This window comes from Salvelinus namaycush, unplaced genomic scaffold (genome assembly GCF_016432855.1).
Source record: "Salvelinus namaycush isolate Seneca unplaced genomic scaffold, SaNama_1.0 Scaffold2075, whole genome shotgun sequence".
NCBI lineage: Eukaryota > Metazoa > Chordata > Actinopteri > Salmoniformes > Salmonidae > Salvelinus > Salvelinus namaycush.
In genome coordinates this window covers 1-17,749 of record NW_024058870.1, presented here as the reverse complement: position 1 = coordinate 17,749, position 17,749 = coordinate 1, and the positions used below count along the sequence as shown (strand labels likewise).

At 39.9% G+C, this 17,749-nt stretch overlaps 1 protein-coding gene across 1 annotated transcript; it reads right to left on the bottom strand.

Annotated features, from left to right (window-relative positions):
• Nucleotides 1–2,790: 2,790 nt before the first annotated feature.
• LOC120038066 (olfactory receptor 6N1-like) lies at nt 2,791–3,729 on the bottom strand. The gene has a single exon (XM_038984010.1). It carries the CDS (start codon nt 3,727–3,729, stop codon nt 2,791–2,793), a length of 939 nt encoding a protein of 312 aa, XP_038839938.1.
• Between the last annotated feature and the right edge of the window lie 14,020 nt (nt 3,730–17,749).

The window sequence follows — 17,749 nt, the reverse complement described above, 5'->3', positions numbered from 1 at the left end:
CCAGCTCTGTTCATTCACCTGAGCTCAGCCTTTATTCTACTTGCACATGTCTATTCATTAATAGATCTGCTTACTACTTCTGGGAGAACAGTCTAGATACTGGAAAATCACCCATAGTCATGACTTTTGTCCGACAGTAGCAACGGTGTAAAGTAAAAGAGGGGGGGGGGGGGGGGGGGTGGAGTGGAAGCTGTTTAAAAGCCTCTTGGACCTAGACTTGGCGATCCGGTACCGCTTGCCATGCAGTAGCAGAGAGAACAGTCTATGACCAGGGTGGCTGGAGTCTTTGACAATTCTTAGGGCCTTTGCAGTATATTATAACAATTAGTGAATGGTTACAAAGTTCCATCTTGAGTTGCTGGGTAGGATACAGTCTGAGATCTGGGAATAATGGTCATTTCAATTATTGAACCATTGATTCTATTCTTGGATAATATAATGTATAAATGTACTTCAAGGTAGTTTTTTCTCATACTTCATCTGAGCAGGATCAGATGGTGACAGGTGTCTCAGTAGGGTCAGGCAACCAGGGAACACCGGTCTGTGACTGCTGAGGTGAACTTTTTCAGATGCAACACTTTATTCTCTCAGTACAGCAAACACTGGACAAGCCAGAAGCTTCAAAGATTGAAACTATTTTAAGGCAGTCTGACAAACCTCTAAAGTTGATTTCCAAATTATGTCAAGGTTTGATAGAGGCTTTTCCTGATGACACAAAACATGTCAAACAAAAATGTGAGGAAGACCTGGGAGACACTATTGACGATGATGGATGGATACAGACATGTATGAATGCACAGTCATGTTCATATAATCTCAGACATAAATCACTGCAGTGTAAAACCATCCATAAAACATATTATATGCCAATGAAACTGAAAATCAAGCACTCAGAAATGTAACTATTCTGCTGGAGGTGTAAAACACTAAAGGGCACAAATTTGAATATGTCATGATCGTGTGAAGGCTGGCTAAATTCTGGCAAAGACTATGTTCTTTTGTCTCAGCATGTCTACAGATTCTCACTTTCCCTTTTTGTTTGCTTGGAATTGTTGATACTGGAGGCTATTTAAGAAGCAACTGTGTAACCATAGCATTTATAGCAGCTAACCTTCATTGGAAGGTTGGTATCCTCCCACAATGTCACAATGGATGGCAGAAATGTCAAATTATGTATCACTAGATTTGATGTATTACTAGATTAAGGGTATACTGTACAACTCTGATAAGGTCTGGGTACCTTATGGGGTCTGTAATGAAAACATAAAACATTTTTTAGTCAAGCAGTCACAAATATATATATATATATATTTTCTGATTTGCGCCTGTCTCAGTGGACTTATCCATTGAGGAGGCCGCAGGGATGCCACGGTCCAAGACTATGTGGATTGTGGCTCAGATGCACAAGGCACGTCTCTCTCCAAAATGAGCTCTCTCCTGCCATTTTGTGGATATTCATTGTTTCCTAACTTCATTGTGTACATTGTTTGCTATGTCTATCAATTCCCCATTAGAAATTTCACCAGTAGTAGTTCATATTTCCCCTTAATTACCATAATGTCTATTCTGCAATGTTTATTTGGTTACGGTAATTTCATTGAATATATTATTATTACAGTCATTTACCATTCTCAATGTCGGAGTGGACATGTGTTTTGCAGAACTCACAACCTATGTTACACTTGTGAGAAACCAGTTTTTGTTTGTTTCATTCCATTTATGAGTTTAGTCAATTTATTCATTGTTTTTTGTTTGAAACACTTCTGTAAATTGTGGTTGAGGACGTGCACCTGATTACAGATATAGAAGTAGGACCAATCTACCTGGCCTTCGGGCAAATGTAGGCCTATAAATGTGCCCATTTGGTGATGTCTGATACTATTTATGATTGTCTTAACTCACCACCACTAATGAGCTGTTAGCTTCTCAAAGTATTTTTCCTCACCTCAAACAGCAAGTAAACAAAGTCTGTTTATAGAATCAGTTAAGAATGACAATAGTACTTCAAAGTATTTTAACAATATTTCCAGCTCTCTCCCTTTCGATAATCACTTGGCATGAAATGGAAAAATGTAATGCTCCGATCCAGTGGAAACGTCATAAACTACCTGACCCAGTTGATAGATGATACAATGTTTAGAGTTCGTTGCAGACAGGTCATGCATAGCCAATGTGATTTATAGGATATTTATATTTATCAGGATATTTTCTGCCTGCTGGCTGCAATGTTATGTGTTGGATTGATGTAGACTATTTTTACATAGTTGGCAGTGGCAAAAAAGTTACTTTTAGATCTGTGTCATTTTCATTTAAATTACGATTGTGGAATGTAGATTAACCACAGAGAATGCTTTTGAAATACAAAGAGTATTAAAAATTAAATGAAAATATTCCACGAAAATGTGCAAATGAAAATCACAACTGACACGCAGATTGGTAGAAATGGTAAGATGCATAGCTACATAGGATATGTCTATATATGGGAAAATACATGTTTAAAATGTTGATAAATCAATTGGTCGAAAGAAAAGACTATGCTTGGTCGACCAAAATTTTTGTTAGACGAGTACAGCATTAGTAGAAATGCAGGAAATTAGCATTAGATATCCCAAAAAATGTAGGAGGACCCCAGACCTCCTGCCAGCTGACCCCCCCACTTCTAAAACCAAAGTGCTATAGGTCTCAATAAATGAGGCACCATTTAAACTTGCAAAAGTTGTTACAGATGTTACCTTTTATTTGTGTGACTTCTGACATCAGGAAGTCTCCCTGTTGTGTAAGATCATGTAACTAACGTTTCATATCAATGATTTTATGTGCATTACACTTTCTAAAAACTGCCCTTCGAATCTGCTGGAGGTTAAGTCCATATATGACAGGGTTTAAGACAGGTGGTATAACAAGGAATTGTACAGCCATTGCATTACGCATATTTAGCGTAATATTTACACTACTATTCCATCCTTGCAAAGTGTCAAACAGGGTCACTGTGACGGAAATAACCATTGTTATTAAATGTGGCACACATGTCTGTGTGAACTTAATCCTTCCCTTAGCTGACTTTACACAATTCCTTACAATCTGACAGTAAGAAAATACGATGAAAAGTAACTGTAAAACATGAATCACTATTATACATTTGTTCAAAATCGGATTGATTGTAATGGGTAAACATGCATGTTTCAGCATAGACGGAATGTCACAGAAGATCTTATCAATGCGAGATCCACACAAAGGAATTCTGACAGCTAAACTAACTACTATGAGTGCTATAAATAAAGGATAACACCAAGAAAATAAGAGTAACTTTCTAACAGTTAAAGATGTCACAATGGTATGGTATAGTAGTGGTCTGCATATTGCCACATACCTGTCGTAAGACATCACTGTTAGAGTAGAAATTTCACACAGGACAGATGTGTATATGACATAGGCTTGAGTCAAACATCCACCATAAGATATCACCTGAACATCTGACTGAAGGTCCAGTAAGATCTTGGGGTAGAAACCAGCAGTTCCATACAATCCATTGACACATAAACTACACAGAAAGATATACATGGGCTCATGGAGACCTTTCTCCTGAATGATTGTTATGATCAGAGTCAGATTCACAGTGATGATGAGAAGGTATGTGATAAGAGACAAGATAAAAAAGACCGATTTGTTGTTAAATGTCTCTTTTAAGCCAAAGAGATAAAAGAACTTGACTTGGGTTGAGTTCTCCATAGATGTTGTTAATTTTCTTCCTCTGGTCAATGCAGCAATTCTTAGTTCTTGCAAGGCTTGAGCGTGTATGGATGTGAATGAATGCAAGTGTGAATAATTTGATTCTGTGTCGGCTCAGACTAAACACAATAGTTTTAACAAAACAAATTCACATCCTCCCTCAAACTCTTATCAAAAAAAGATCCCGATAATATCTGTATATTATCAGACAAAAGAAATGAAACAACTTATGTCCATGAAATGTCTTCTTGCTTTACAGAGGAGACTGCTCCAATAACTTGCATTGCTAGCCTCTAAATATATCATAGTGTATGATCACATGGGATTGTAGTTTCAGTCTCAACATGTAACCACTCCATAGAGATGGATCTATATTGAGTTTATGACAAGCAACTCATTAGATTCTATTTACTCTGCTTTGGTCCCTTTAAGGCAGCGTTTCCCAAATCTGTCCTGGGGAGCACAAGGGTTGCATGTGGATTCTTTTGACCTAGCACTGGACTTGCCTATTTTAATAAAGGTTAAATTAAAAATAACAAAATAAACATAGCTGATTCAAATAATCAAAGCTGAATCAGCTGTGTAGTGCTAGGGCAAAACACAAAACCCATTTGGTTCCCCAAGTCAAAGTTTGGGAATTGAGAAACAGACGCCTCATAAGTCCGCAACTGGCAGCTTCATTTATTCTGGTATTGCCCCTATGTAGCTTGTTTCTGGTCACAGGTTCAGGAATGGTTAAAAAAATCATAACATGCAATTAAAATTAACCTTACAAATAGCAGTGTTGGGCGATTTGGAAAGACATAGTCAGTCAATAAATAATATAATAATAATCATAGGAAAGGTTTTCATCTTTAGCTCACAATCTGTGGATAAAATACGAGTAGAAAGGTTTAAACATTTTGTAAAACATCACAGCACAATTGATAAATATATGGCACATGGAAACCAAACAAGGGTGGTCTATGGTGATAGGTGGGATGGGCTGAGAGTGGCTGAGTGTTGGGATTAAAGAGTTTATGTTTCGTGTATGAAATGGAACCAGCGGCCAAACAATTGAAGACCGATATTGTGACGTTTTCTGACAGTGCAAAGTGAGTTTTTATTAGTCAGTATAGCAATGTAACATTATTGATCTGTCAGTTTCCTATATAATTCCCTACTTTTCACACTAACATGGTATAAACAGCTCGACAGGATTCACTGTCATGGTGCACAGTCAGTACACAACACTATGCTCATCATTTCTTAGAAGGATCAGATGGTGACCGGTGTCCCAGCAGGGTCAGACAGCCACTGAAGACCAGTCTATCAATCAATCAATCAAGTTTATTTTATATAGCCCTTCGTACATCAGCTAATATCTCGAAGTGCTGTACAGAAACCCAGCCTAAAACCCCAAACAGCAAGCAATGCAGGTGTAGAAGCACGGTGGCTAGGAAAAACTCCCTAGAAAGGCCAAAACCTAGGAAGAAACCTAGAGAGGAACCAGGCTATGAGGGGTGGCCAGTCCTCTTCTGGCTGTGCCGGGTGGAGATTATAACAGAACTATGCCAAGATGTTCAAAATGTTCATAAGTGACAAGCATGGTCAAATAATAATCATGAATAATTTTCAGTTGGCTTTTCATAGCCGATCATTAAGAGTTGAAAACAGCAGGTCTGGGACAGGTGGCGGTTCCATAACCGCAGGCAGAACAGTTGAAACTGGAATAGCAGCAAGGCCAGGTGGACTGGGGACAGCAAGGAGTCATCATGCCCGGTAGTCCTGACGTATGGTCCTAGGGCTCAGGTCCTCCGAGAGAGAGAAAGAAAGAGAGAAGGAGAGAATTAGAGAGAGCCAAGATTTTCAAAATGTTCATAAATGACAAGCATGGTCAAATAATAATCAGGAATAAAGTCAGTTGGCTTTTCATAGCCGATCATTAAGAGTTGAAAACAGCAGGTCTGGGACAGGTAGGGGTTCCATAACCGCAGGCAGAACAGTTGAAACTGGAATAGCAGCAAGGCCAGGTGGACTGGGGACAGCAAGGAGTCATCATGCCCGGTAGTCCTGACGTATGGTCCTAGGGCTCAGGTTCTCAGAGAGAGAGAAAGAAAAGAGAACGAGAGAATTAGAGAGAGCATACTTAAATTCACACAGGACACTGGATAAGACAGGAGAAGTACTCCAGGTATAACCAACTGACCCTAGCCCCCCGACACATAAACTACTGCAGCATAAATACTGGAGGCTGAGACAGGAGCGGTCAGGAGACACTGTGGCCCCATCCGAAGATACCCCCGGACAGGGCCAAACAGGAAGGATATAACCCCACCCACTTTGCCAAAGCACAGCCCCCGCACCACTAGAGGGATATCTTCAACCACCAACTTACAATCCTGAGACAAGGCCGAGTATAGCCCACAAAGATCTCCACCACAGCACAAACCAAGGGGGGGCGCCAACCCAGACAGGAAGATCACGTCAGTAACTCAACCCACTCAAGTGACGCACCCCTCCTAGGGACGGCATGAAAGAGCACCAGTAAGCCAGTGACTCAGCCCCTGTAATAGGGTTAGAGGCAGAGAATCCCAGTGGAGAGAGGGGAACCGGCCAGGCAGAGACAGCAAGGGCGGTTCGTTGCTCCAGAGCCTTTCCGTTCACCTTCACACTCCTGGGCCAGACTACACTCAATCATATGACCTACTGAAGAGATAAGTCTTCAGTAAAGACTTAAAGGTTGAGACCGAGTCTGCGTCTCTCACATGGGTAGGCAGACCGTTCCATAAAAATGGAGATCTATAGGAGAAAGCCCTGCCTCCCGCTGTTTGCTTAGAAATTCTAGGGACAATTAGGAGGCCTGCGTCTTGTGACCGTAGCGTACGTATAGGTATGTACGGCAGGACCAACTCGGAAAGATAGGTAGGAGCAAGCCCATGTAACGCTTTATAGGTTAACAGTAAAACCTTGAAATCAGCCCTTGCCTTAACAGGAAGCCAGTGTAGGGAAGCTAGCACTGGAGTAATATGATCAAATTTCTTGGTTCTAGTCAGGATTCTAGCAGCCGTATTTAGCACTAACTGAAGTTTATTTAGTGCTTTATCCGGGTAGCCGGAAAGTAGAGCATTGCAGTAGTCTAACCTAGAAGTAACAAATGCATGGATTAATTTTTCTGCATCATTTTTGGACAGAAAATTTCTGATTTTTGCAATGTTACGTAGATGGAAAAAAGCTGTCCTTGAAACAGTCTTGATATGTTCGTCAAAAGAGAGATCAGGGTCAAGAGTAACGCCGAGGTCCTTCACAGTTTTATTTGAGACGACTTTACAACCATCAAGATTAATTGTCAGATTTAACAGAAGATCTCTTTGTTTCTTGGGACCTAGAACAAGCATCTCTGTTTTGTCCGAGTTTAAAAGTAGAAAGTTTTCAGCCATCCACTTCCTTATGTCTGAAACACAGGCTTCTAGCGAGGGCAATTTTGGGGCTTCACCATGTTTCATTGAAATGTACAGCTGTGTGTCATCCGCATAGCAGTGAAAGTTAACATTATGTTTTCGAATAACATCCCCAAGAGGTAAAATATATAGTGAAAACAATAGTGGTCCTAAAACGGAACCTTGAGGAACACCGAAATGTACAGTTGATTTGTCAGAGGACAAACCATTCACAGAGACAAACTGATATCTTTCCGACAGGTAAGATCTAAACCAGGCCAGAACTTGTCCGTGTAGACCAATTTGGGTTTCCAGTCTCTCCAAAAGAATGTGGTGATCGATGGTGTCAAAGGCAGCACTAAGGTCTAGTAGCACGAGGACAGATGCAGAGCCTCGGTCTGACGCCATTAAAAGGTCATTTACCACCTTCACAAGTGCAGTCTCAGTGCTATGATGGGGTCTAAAACCAGACTGAAGCATTTCGTATACATTGTTTGTCTTCAGGAAGGCAGTGAGTTGCTGCGCAACAGCTTTTTCTAAAATTTTTGAGAGGAATGGAAGATTCGATATAGGCCGATAGTTTTTTATATTTTCCGGGTCAAGGTTTGGCTTTTTCAAGAGAGGCTTTATTACTGCCACTTTTAGTGAGTTTGGTACACATCCGGTGGATAGAGAGCTGTTTATTATGTTCAACATAGGAGGGCCAAGCACAGGAAGCAGCTCTTTCAGTAGTTTAGTAGGAATAGGATCCAGTATGCAGCTTGAAGGTTTAGAGGCCATGATTATTTTCATCATTGTGTCAAGAGATATAGTACTAAAACACTTAAGTGTCTCTCCCGATCCCAGGCCCTGGCAGAGCTGTGCAGATCCAGGACAGCTAAGCCCTGGAGGAATACGCAGATTCAAAGAGGAGTCCGTAATTTGCTTTCTAATGGTCATGATCTTTTCCTCAAAGAAGTTCATGAATTTATTACTGCTGAAGTGAAAGCCATCCTCTCTTGGGGAATGCTGCTTTTTAGTTAGCTTTGCAACAGTATCAAAAAGAAATTTTGGATTGTTCTTATTTTCCTCGATTAAGTTGGAAAAGTAGGATGATCGAGCAGCAGTGAGGGCTCTTCGGTACTGCACGGTACTGTCTTTCCAAGCTAGTCGGAAGACTTCCAGTTTGGTGTGGCGCCATTTCCGTTCCAATTTTCTGGAAGCTTGCTTCAAAGCTCGGGTATTTTCTGTATACCAGGGAGCTAGTTTCTTATGACAAATGTTTTTCGTTTTTAGGGGTGCAACTGCATCTAGGGTATTGCGCAAGGTTAAATTGAGTTCCTCAGTTAGGTGGTTAACTGATTTTTGTCCTCTGACGTCCTTGGGTAGGCAGAAGGAGTCTGGAAGGGCATCAAGGAATTTTTGTGTTGTCTGAGAATTTATAGCACGACTTTTGATGCTCCTTGGTTGGGGTCTGAGCAGATTATTTGTTGCGATTGCAAACGTAATAAAATGGTGGTCCGATAGTCCAGGATTATGTGGAAAAACATTAAGATCTACAACATTTATTCCATGGGACAAAACTAGGTCCAGAGTATGACTGTGGCAGTGAGTAGGTCCAGAGACATGTTGGACAAAACCCACTGAGTCGATGATGGCTCCGAAAGACTTTTGGAGTGGGTCTGTGGACTTCTCCATATGAATATTAAAATCACCAAAAATTAGAATATGATCTGCTATGACTACAAGGTCTGATAGGAATTCAGGGAACTCAGAGAGGAACGCTGTATATGGCCCAGGAGGCCTGTAAACAGTAGCTATAAAAAGTGATTGAGTAGGCTGCATAGATTTCATGACTAGAAGCTCAAAAGACGAAAACGTCATTTTTTTTTTTGTAAATTGAAATTTGCTATCGTAAATGTTAGCAACACCTCCGCCTTTGCGGGATGCACGGGGGATATGGTCACTAGTGTAACCAGGAGGTGAGGCCTCATTTAACACAGTAAATTCATCAGGCTTAAGCCATGTTTCAGTCAGGCCAATCACATCAAGATTATGATCAGTGATTAGTTCATTGACTATGACTGCCTTTGAAGTGAGGGATCTAACATTAAGTAACCCTATTTTGAGATGTGAGGTATCACGATCTCTTTCAATAATGGCAGGAATGGAGGAGGTCTTTATCCTAATGAGATTGCTAAGGCGAACACCGCCATGTTTAGTTTTGCCCAACCTAGGTCGAGGCACAGACACAGTCTCAATGGGGATGGCTGAGCTGACTACACTGACTGTGCTATTGGCAGACTCCACTAAGCTGGCAGGTTGGCTAACAGCCTGCTGCCTGGCCTGCACCCTATTTCATTGTGGAGCTAGAGGTTAGAGCCCTATCTATGTTAGTAGATAAGATGAGAGCACCCCTCCAGCTAGGATGGAGTCCGTCACTCCTCAGCAGGTCAGGCTTGGTCCTGTTTGTGGGTGAGTCCCAGAAAGAGGGCCAATTATCTACAAATTCTATCTTTTGGGAGGGGCAGAAAACAGTTTTCAACCAGCGATTGAGTTGTGAGACTCTGCTGTAGAGCTCGTCACTCCCCTAACAATACCACTACAGTCTACAGAGCTCAGTTGAAATGTGCAGTGTATTATAACAGTCAGTGAATGGATACAAATATCCATCTTGAGTTGATTGATAGTCTACAGTCTGAGATCTGGGAATAATGGTCATTTCAATTATTGAACCATTGATTCTATTCTTGGATAATATAATGTATAAATGTACTTCAAGGCAATTCTTTGTCATGCCTCATCTGAGCTGGCTACATTCTGGCAAAGACTATGTTCTTTTGTCTCAGCATGTCTACAGATTCTCACTTTCCCTTTTTGTTTGCTTAGAAATGTTGATACTGGAGGCTGTTATAAGAAGAAACTGCGTAACCATAGCATGTATAGCAGCTAAGAAATGCATTGCCAATAATTGGAAGGTTGGTCATCCTCCCACAATGTCACAATGGATGGCAGAAATGTCAAATAATGTATCACTAGATTTGTTTTTTTACTAGATTATGGGTATACTGTACAACTTTGATAAGGTCTGGGTACCTTATGGAATACTTTATGACAAATGGGGTCTGTAATGAAAACATTTTTAAAAATTGTCAAGCAGTCACAAATATATATATATATATATATATTTATGGCACACGAGACACCTATCTGATTTGTGCCTGTCTCAGTGGACTAATCCATTGAGGAGGCAGCGGGATGCCACGGTCCAAGAATATGGGGATTGTGGCTCTCTCCCGCCATTTCATGAGCATTCATTGTTTCATAACTTCATTGTGTGCATTGTTTGCTATGTCTATCAATTCCTCATTACAAATATCACCAGTAGTAGCCTACATTTACAGTTAATTCACATAATTTGGAATCTGCAATGTTTATTTGGTTACGGTAATTTACTGTTCTCAATGTCGGAGTGGATATGTGTTTTGCAGAACTGACAACCTATGCTCTTATTACGCATATAGAAGTATGACTAGTCTACCTGGCTTGCGTGCAAATGTAGGCCTATAAATGTGCCCATTTAGGGATGTCTGATAGTATTTCTGATTGTCTTAACTCATCACCACTAATGAGCTATGGAGCTTCTCAAAAGTAATTTTTCTACACCTCAAACAGCAAGTAAACAAAGTCTGTTTATAGAATCCATTAAGAATGACAATAGTATTTGAACAATATTTCCAGCTCTCTCCCCTTTGATAACCACTCGGCAAGAAATGGACAAATGTAATGCTCTGATCCAGTGGAAACGTCATAAAACAACTGACCCAGTTGATAGTTGATACAGTGTTTCGAGATGGTTGCAGACAGGCAATGCATAGCCTATAGGATATTTAATTATATCAGGATATTTTCTGCCTGCAGGATGCATTGTTTTTATGTGTTGGCTTTATGTAGGCTTTTTTAACATAGTTGGCAGTGGCAATAACAGTTACTTTTAGATTTGTATCATTTTCATTTAGATTGTAGAATGTAGATTAACCACAGACAATGTTTTTGAGATACAAACACTATAATAAATTAAATGAAAGTGTTCCACGAATATGTGCCTATGAAAATCATAACTGTCTCACAGGTTGGTAGAAATGGTAAGTAAAAAGGCACATAGATGTGTCTATATATGGAAAAATACATGTTTTAAAATTTAGACAAATCGATTGGTTGAAAGAAAAGACTACTCTTGGCTTCTGATATAAAGCAGTTTCCCTGTTGTGTAAGATCATGTAACTAACATCTCATATCAATGATTTTATGTGCATTACACTTTCTAAAAACTGCCCTTCGAATCTGCTGGAGGTTAAGTCCATATATGAGAGGGTTTAAGACAGGTGGTATAACAAGGAATTGTACAGCCATTGCATTACGCATATTTAGCGTACTATTTACATTATTCCACCCTTGCAAATTGTCAAACAGGTCACTGTGACGAAAAAACTATTGTTATTAAATGTGGCACACACGTCTGTGTGAACTTAATTCTTCCCTTAGCTGACTTTACACAAGTCCTTACAATCTGACCGTAAGAAAATACAATGAAAAGTATCTGTAAAACATTAATCACTATTACTAATTTGTTCAATTCTGATTGATGGTAATGGGTAAACATGCATGTTTCAGTATAGACGGAATCACAGAAGATCTTATCAATGAGATCCACACAAAGAAGTCTGACGGCTGAACTAACTACAATGATGCTATAAATAAAGGAAACACCAAGAAAATAAGAGTAACTTTCTAACATTTAAAGTTGTCACAATGGTATGGTATAGTAGTGGTCTGCATATTGCCACATACCTGTCGTAAGACATCACTGTTAGAGTAGAAACTTCACACATGACAGATGTGTATATGACATAGGCTTGAGTGAAACATCCACCATAAGATATCACCTGAACATCTGACTGAAGGTCCAGTAACAACTTGGGGTAGAAACCAGCAGTTCCATACAATCCATTGACACATAAACTACACAGAAAGATATACATGGGCTCATGGAGCCTTTCTCCTGAATGATTGTTATGATCAGAGTCAGATTCACAGTGATGATGAGAAGGTATGTGATAAGAGACAAGATAAAATAGACCGATTTGTTGTTAAATGTCTCTTGTAAGCCAAAGAGATAAAATAACTTTACTTGGGTTGAGTTCTCCATAACTTTCTTAATTTTCTTCCTCTGGTCAATGCAGCAATTCTTAGTCCTTTCAAGGCTTGAGTGTGTATGGATGTGAATGAATTCAAGTGTGAATCATTTGATTCTGTTTAGGCTCAGACTAAACACAATACTTTTAACAAAACAAATTCACTTCCTCGATCAAACTCTTATTTTAAAAAAAGATCCCGATAATATCTGTACATTATCAGACTTCTGAGGTCTGAAAGAAATGATGAAACTTGTGTCCATGAAATGTCTTCTTGCTTGACAGAGGGATACTGCTTCATAACTTGTCCTGGTAGCCTCTAAATATATCATAGTGTAAGCTCACATGGGATTGTAGTTTCAGTCAACATGTAACCACTCCATAGAGATGGATCTATATTGAGTTTATGACAAGCAACTAATTGGATTATATGTACTCTATTTATGTATTAACCCAGCAAACAGCGGCTGTCCTAAGGACATTCGGCAACGTTCCCATTAGGTCCATTTTAGGCAGCGTTTCCCAAACTGTCCTGGGACCCTAAGTGGTGCACAAGCATCTTTTTGCCCTAGCACTACATAGCTGATTCAAATAATCAAAGCTGATGATTAGTTGATTATTTGAATCAGCTGTGTAGTGCAGGGCAAAAACAAAACGTTCACCCCTTGGGGTCACCAGGTCAACGTTTGGGAAATGCTGCTTTAAGGGTTTCAGCGAGACGTTATCCCACTGATGTTCTGAGAACATTGTAGGAACATTAAAATATGACATTAACCTCGGGACCATAAGAGGGCGTTCAGTACAGATACCGGTTTGGTCGCAGTATAAAGTTATGATAAGGCATACTGAACAAAAATGTAAACGTAACATACAACAATTTAACATTTAATCAGTGACACTATGACTACATTTGACATGACTACTTTGTACTGACTTTTCATTAAGACCCCACCTGGGATTTGAATTCCCAATCTCTGAATTTGGGGTCTACTGATATTTCTGCTGTGCCACAAAGTCTGTGGAAAGTCCCCCCTCTGCACATTCATTACCTATAATACATATCTGCACATCAAAAGAGTCCCACCTGCACTGCCATTTTAGGTATCAGTTCATCTGACTGTTCTCCCATCATTGATTTAATTGACTTATTTCAATTATTTGAGTTTGAGTTTTCAGTATAGTTGTCTAATGTTGGTGGGGCATATTATTTGGTTTTTTATCATACTCCTGAATCACTACAAGTATAATAGTTTTTCTTTAGTGTATTTTTAACAGAGCTGAGATTTACTTTGAAAAGCAAAGTGTAGAAATACAAGCAAAATCAATCATTGACATAGACAAGGTGGCATAGCAGGAATGTTGTAATGCTATGAATGAAGAGGTTGTGAGTTCAAATCCCAGGTGAGGACATGTTTAAATAATTATTACTGTTTAAATGAACATGCACAATATAATCATGAACAGTATGTCAAATATATACATTTAAACCATTATATGGTAAAAGCACTTTGTGTGTGGCGGGGTGTCCTTAACATTGCCAAAAGACAAAGAGCTGTGAATGGATCAGGGCATTACAACTCTACCTAGAAGGCCAGCATCCCGGAGTCGCCTCTTCACTGTTGACGTTGAGACTGGTGTTTTGCGGGTACTATTTAATGAAGCTGCAAGTTGAGGACTTGTGAGGCGTCTGTTTCTCAAACTAGACACTCTAATGTACTTGTTCTCTTGCTCAGTTGTGCACTGGTGCCTCCCACTCTTCTTTCTATTCTGGTTAGAGCCAGTTTGCGCTGTTCTGTAAAGGGAGTAGTACACAGCGTTGTACGAGATCTTCAGTTTCTTGGCAATTTCTCGCATGGAATAGCCTTAATTTCTCAGAACAAGAATAGACTGACGAGTTTCAGAAGAACGTTTTTTGTTTCTGGCCATTTTGAGCCTGTAATCGAACCCACAAATGCTGATGCTCCAGATACTCAACTAGTCTAAAGAAGGCCAGTTTTATTGCTTCTTTAATCAGAACAACAGTTTTCAGCTGTGCTAACATAATTGCAAAAGGGTTTTCTAATGATTAATTAGCCTTTTAAAATGATAAACTTGCATTAGCTAACACAACGTGCCATTGGAACACAGGAGTGATGATTGCTGATAATGGGCTCTGTACGCCTATGTAGAAAATCAGCTGTTTCCAGATACAATAGTCATTTACAACATTGTCATTTACAACACAGTCATTTACAACAATGTCTACACTGTATTTCTGATCAATTTGAACGGTAGTGTATATACAGTTGAAGTCGGAAGTTTACATACACTTAGGCTGGAGTCATTAAAACTTGTTTTTCAACCACTCCACAAATTTCTTGTTAACAAACTATAGTTTTGGCAAGTTGGTTAGGACATCTACTTTGTGCATGACACAAGTAATTTTTCCAACAATTGTTTAAAGACAGATTATTTCACTTATAATTCACTGTATCACAATTCCAGTGGGTCAGAAGTTTACATACACTAAGTTGACTGTGCCTTTAAACAGCTTGGAAAATTCCAGAAAATAATGTCATGGCTTTAGAAGCTTCTGATAGGCTAATTGACATAACTTGAGTCAATTGGAGGTGTACCTGTGGATGTATTTCAAGGCCTACCTTCAAACTCAGTGCCTCTTTGCTTGACATTTATATGAAAATCAAAAGAAATCAGCCAAGACCTCAGAAGAAAATTGTAGACCTCCACAATTCTGGTTCATCCTTGGGAGCAATTTCCAAATGCCTGAAGGTACAACATTCATCTGTACAAACAATAGTACGCAAGTATAAACACCATGAGACCACGCAGCCGTCTTACCGCTCAGGAAGGAGACGCGTTCTGTCTCCTAGAGATGAACGCACTTTGGTGCGAAAAGTGCAAATCAATCCCAGAACAACAGCAAAGGACCTTGTGAAGATGCTTGAGGAAACAGGTACAAAAGTATCTGTCTTGTTTTGCACACTTTGTACAAAATAATAAAATGCAGTACTATAGGATATTTCTTAACGTAGCTCTTTATTAGCTAGCTACAACTGGCATGTTCACGTATCTCCAACCATGATCAACTGACCATAACCTAACCCTCTGGGTGGTCTTAACCAACCATAGCACAGTATGATACGGCGGTAAAATGCATCCAATTCCAATTCAGTATGTTTACACATATGAATATTACAGTATCTATCCACAGTAAAACGAGTTCTATATCGACATAACCTCAAAGGCCGCTCAGCAAGGAAGAAGCCACTGCTCCAAAACCTCCATAAAAAAGCCAGACTACGGTTTGCAACTGCACATGAGGACAAAGATCGTACTTTTTGGAGAAATGTCCTCTGGTCTGATGAAACAAAAATAGAACTCTTTGGCCATAATGACCATCGTTATGTTTGGAGGAAAAAGGGGGAGGCTTGCAAGCCGAAGAACACCATCAACTGTGAAGCACGGGGTGGCAGCATCATGTTGTGGGGTGCTTTGCTGCAGGAGGGAATGGTGCACTTCACAAAATAGATGGCTTCATGAGGAAGGACAATTATGTGGATATATTGAAGCAACATATCAAGACATCAGTCAGGAAGTTAAAGCTTGGCTGCAAATGGGTCTTCCAAATGGACAATGACCCCAAGCATACTTGCAAAGTTGTGGCAAAATGGCTTAAGGACAACAAAGTCAAGGTATTGGAATGGCCATCACAAAGCCCTGACCTCAATCCTATAGAAAATTTGTGGGCAGAACTGTAAAAGCGTGTGCGAGCAAGGAGGCCTACAAACCTGACTCAGTTACACCAGCTCTGTCAGGAGGAATGGGACAAAATTTACCCAACTTATTGTAGGAAGCTTATGCAAGGCTACCTGAAATGTTTGACCCAAGTTAAACAATTTCAAGGCAATGCTACCAAATACTAATTGAGTGTATGTCAACTTCTGACCCACTGGGAATGTGATGAAAGAAATAAAAGCTGAAATAAATCCTTCTCTCTACTATTATTCTGACATTTCACATTCTTAAAATAAAGTGGTGATCCCAACTGACCTAAGACAGGGAATTTTAATTTGGATTAAATGTCAGGAATTGTTAAAAACTGAGTTTAAATGTATTTGGCTAAGGTGTATGTAAACTTCCGACTTCAACTGTATTTTTTGCAACATCATCCGCCTTAAACTTGATAACACCTGCTGCTGCAGAAGTCGTCATCGTACTTACTATTAAAACACACACTAGCTACTAGCGTTGGAAAATTACTGCTTGCTTTTGCCACTGATTCTATACTCTGACGTGCCTAGACACTTTTTGTACGGTTCCACCCATTGCAAGAGAAATTGTGTTTGGCTCATGCCACTCTCACTCTTCAATTCTTCGATAATACAGTTGCGTGGCAGGGAAAGGAGATACCTAGTCAGTTTCACAACTGAATGCATTCAACCAATGTTTTCCGCGTTTAACCCAACCCCTCTGAATCTACGTCATCAGCGCCCGGGGAGCAGTTGTTGTCGGGGTTTAACCTCTTGAGCCTATGGGGGGTGCTATTTCGATCTTGGAAAAATTGGTCTCCAAATTAAACTGCCTAGTACTCAATTCTTGCTCGTACAATATGCATATTATTATTATTGGATAGAAAACACTCTCTAGTTTCTAAAACCGTTGGAATTATGTCTCTGAGTGAAACAGAACTCATTCTACAGCACTTTTCCTGCCAGGGAGTGAGATTTCAGAAATCTTGGCCTCTGTTCCCAGGTCAGTTTATAAGTCCCTGTGAATGCTGTGGGGCTACAAACACTGCCTACGCCTTCCTCTAGATGTCAGTAAGTGGTGACAATTTGAATGGGGTCGATTGCGCAATCTGGGACTTTATATAAGACCAAGATGCGGAAGTACCTTTCTTTTCAGCCGTGCACTCGACGCAGGGTGGACGTCGGACTGGCCTCCTTCCAAGCTTTGGTTTAGCCACTTCTATATCCCGGGTCATGTTTTTATTCGTTATAGGTGTTAAAGACATCATAAGGTAGTTAATTTAAACCGATTTATAGCAATTTATATCCGTTTATTGCGATTTTCTGGCATTTCTTTGTGACGCACTTCCAAGAGTTGGACACTTTTCCAGTACATGCCGAACGTTAGTGGCCATTTCGACAGGACAAGAGGACATCTTTCGACCAAAAGACGATTAGACCGGAGAAAGGATACATTGCCCAAGATTCTGATGGAAGCTCAGCTAATAGTAAGAACTATTTATGATGATAAATCGTTGTTCTGTTGAAAAATGTTAAACGCATATGTCGCCATTTTTTTGGGGGTAGCTTCGCTTTGGCGCACCCTGTATTGCACAGTAAGGATAATTTTTAAAATGTAATTCAGCGATTGCATTAAGAACTAATTTGTCTTTCAATTGCTGTCCAACTTGTATTTTTT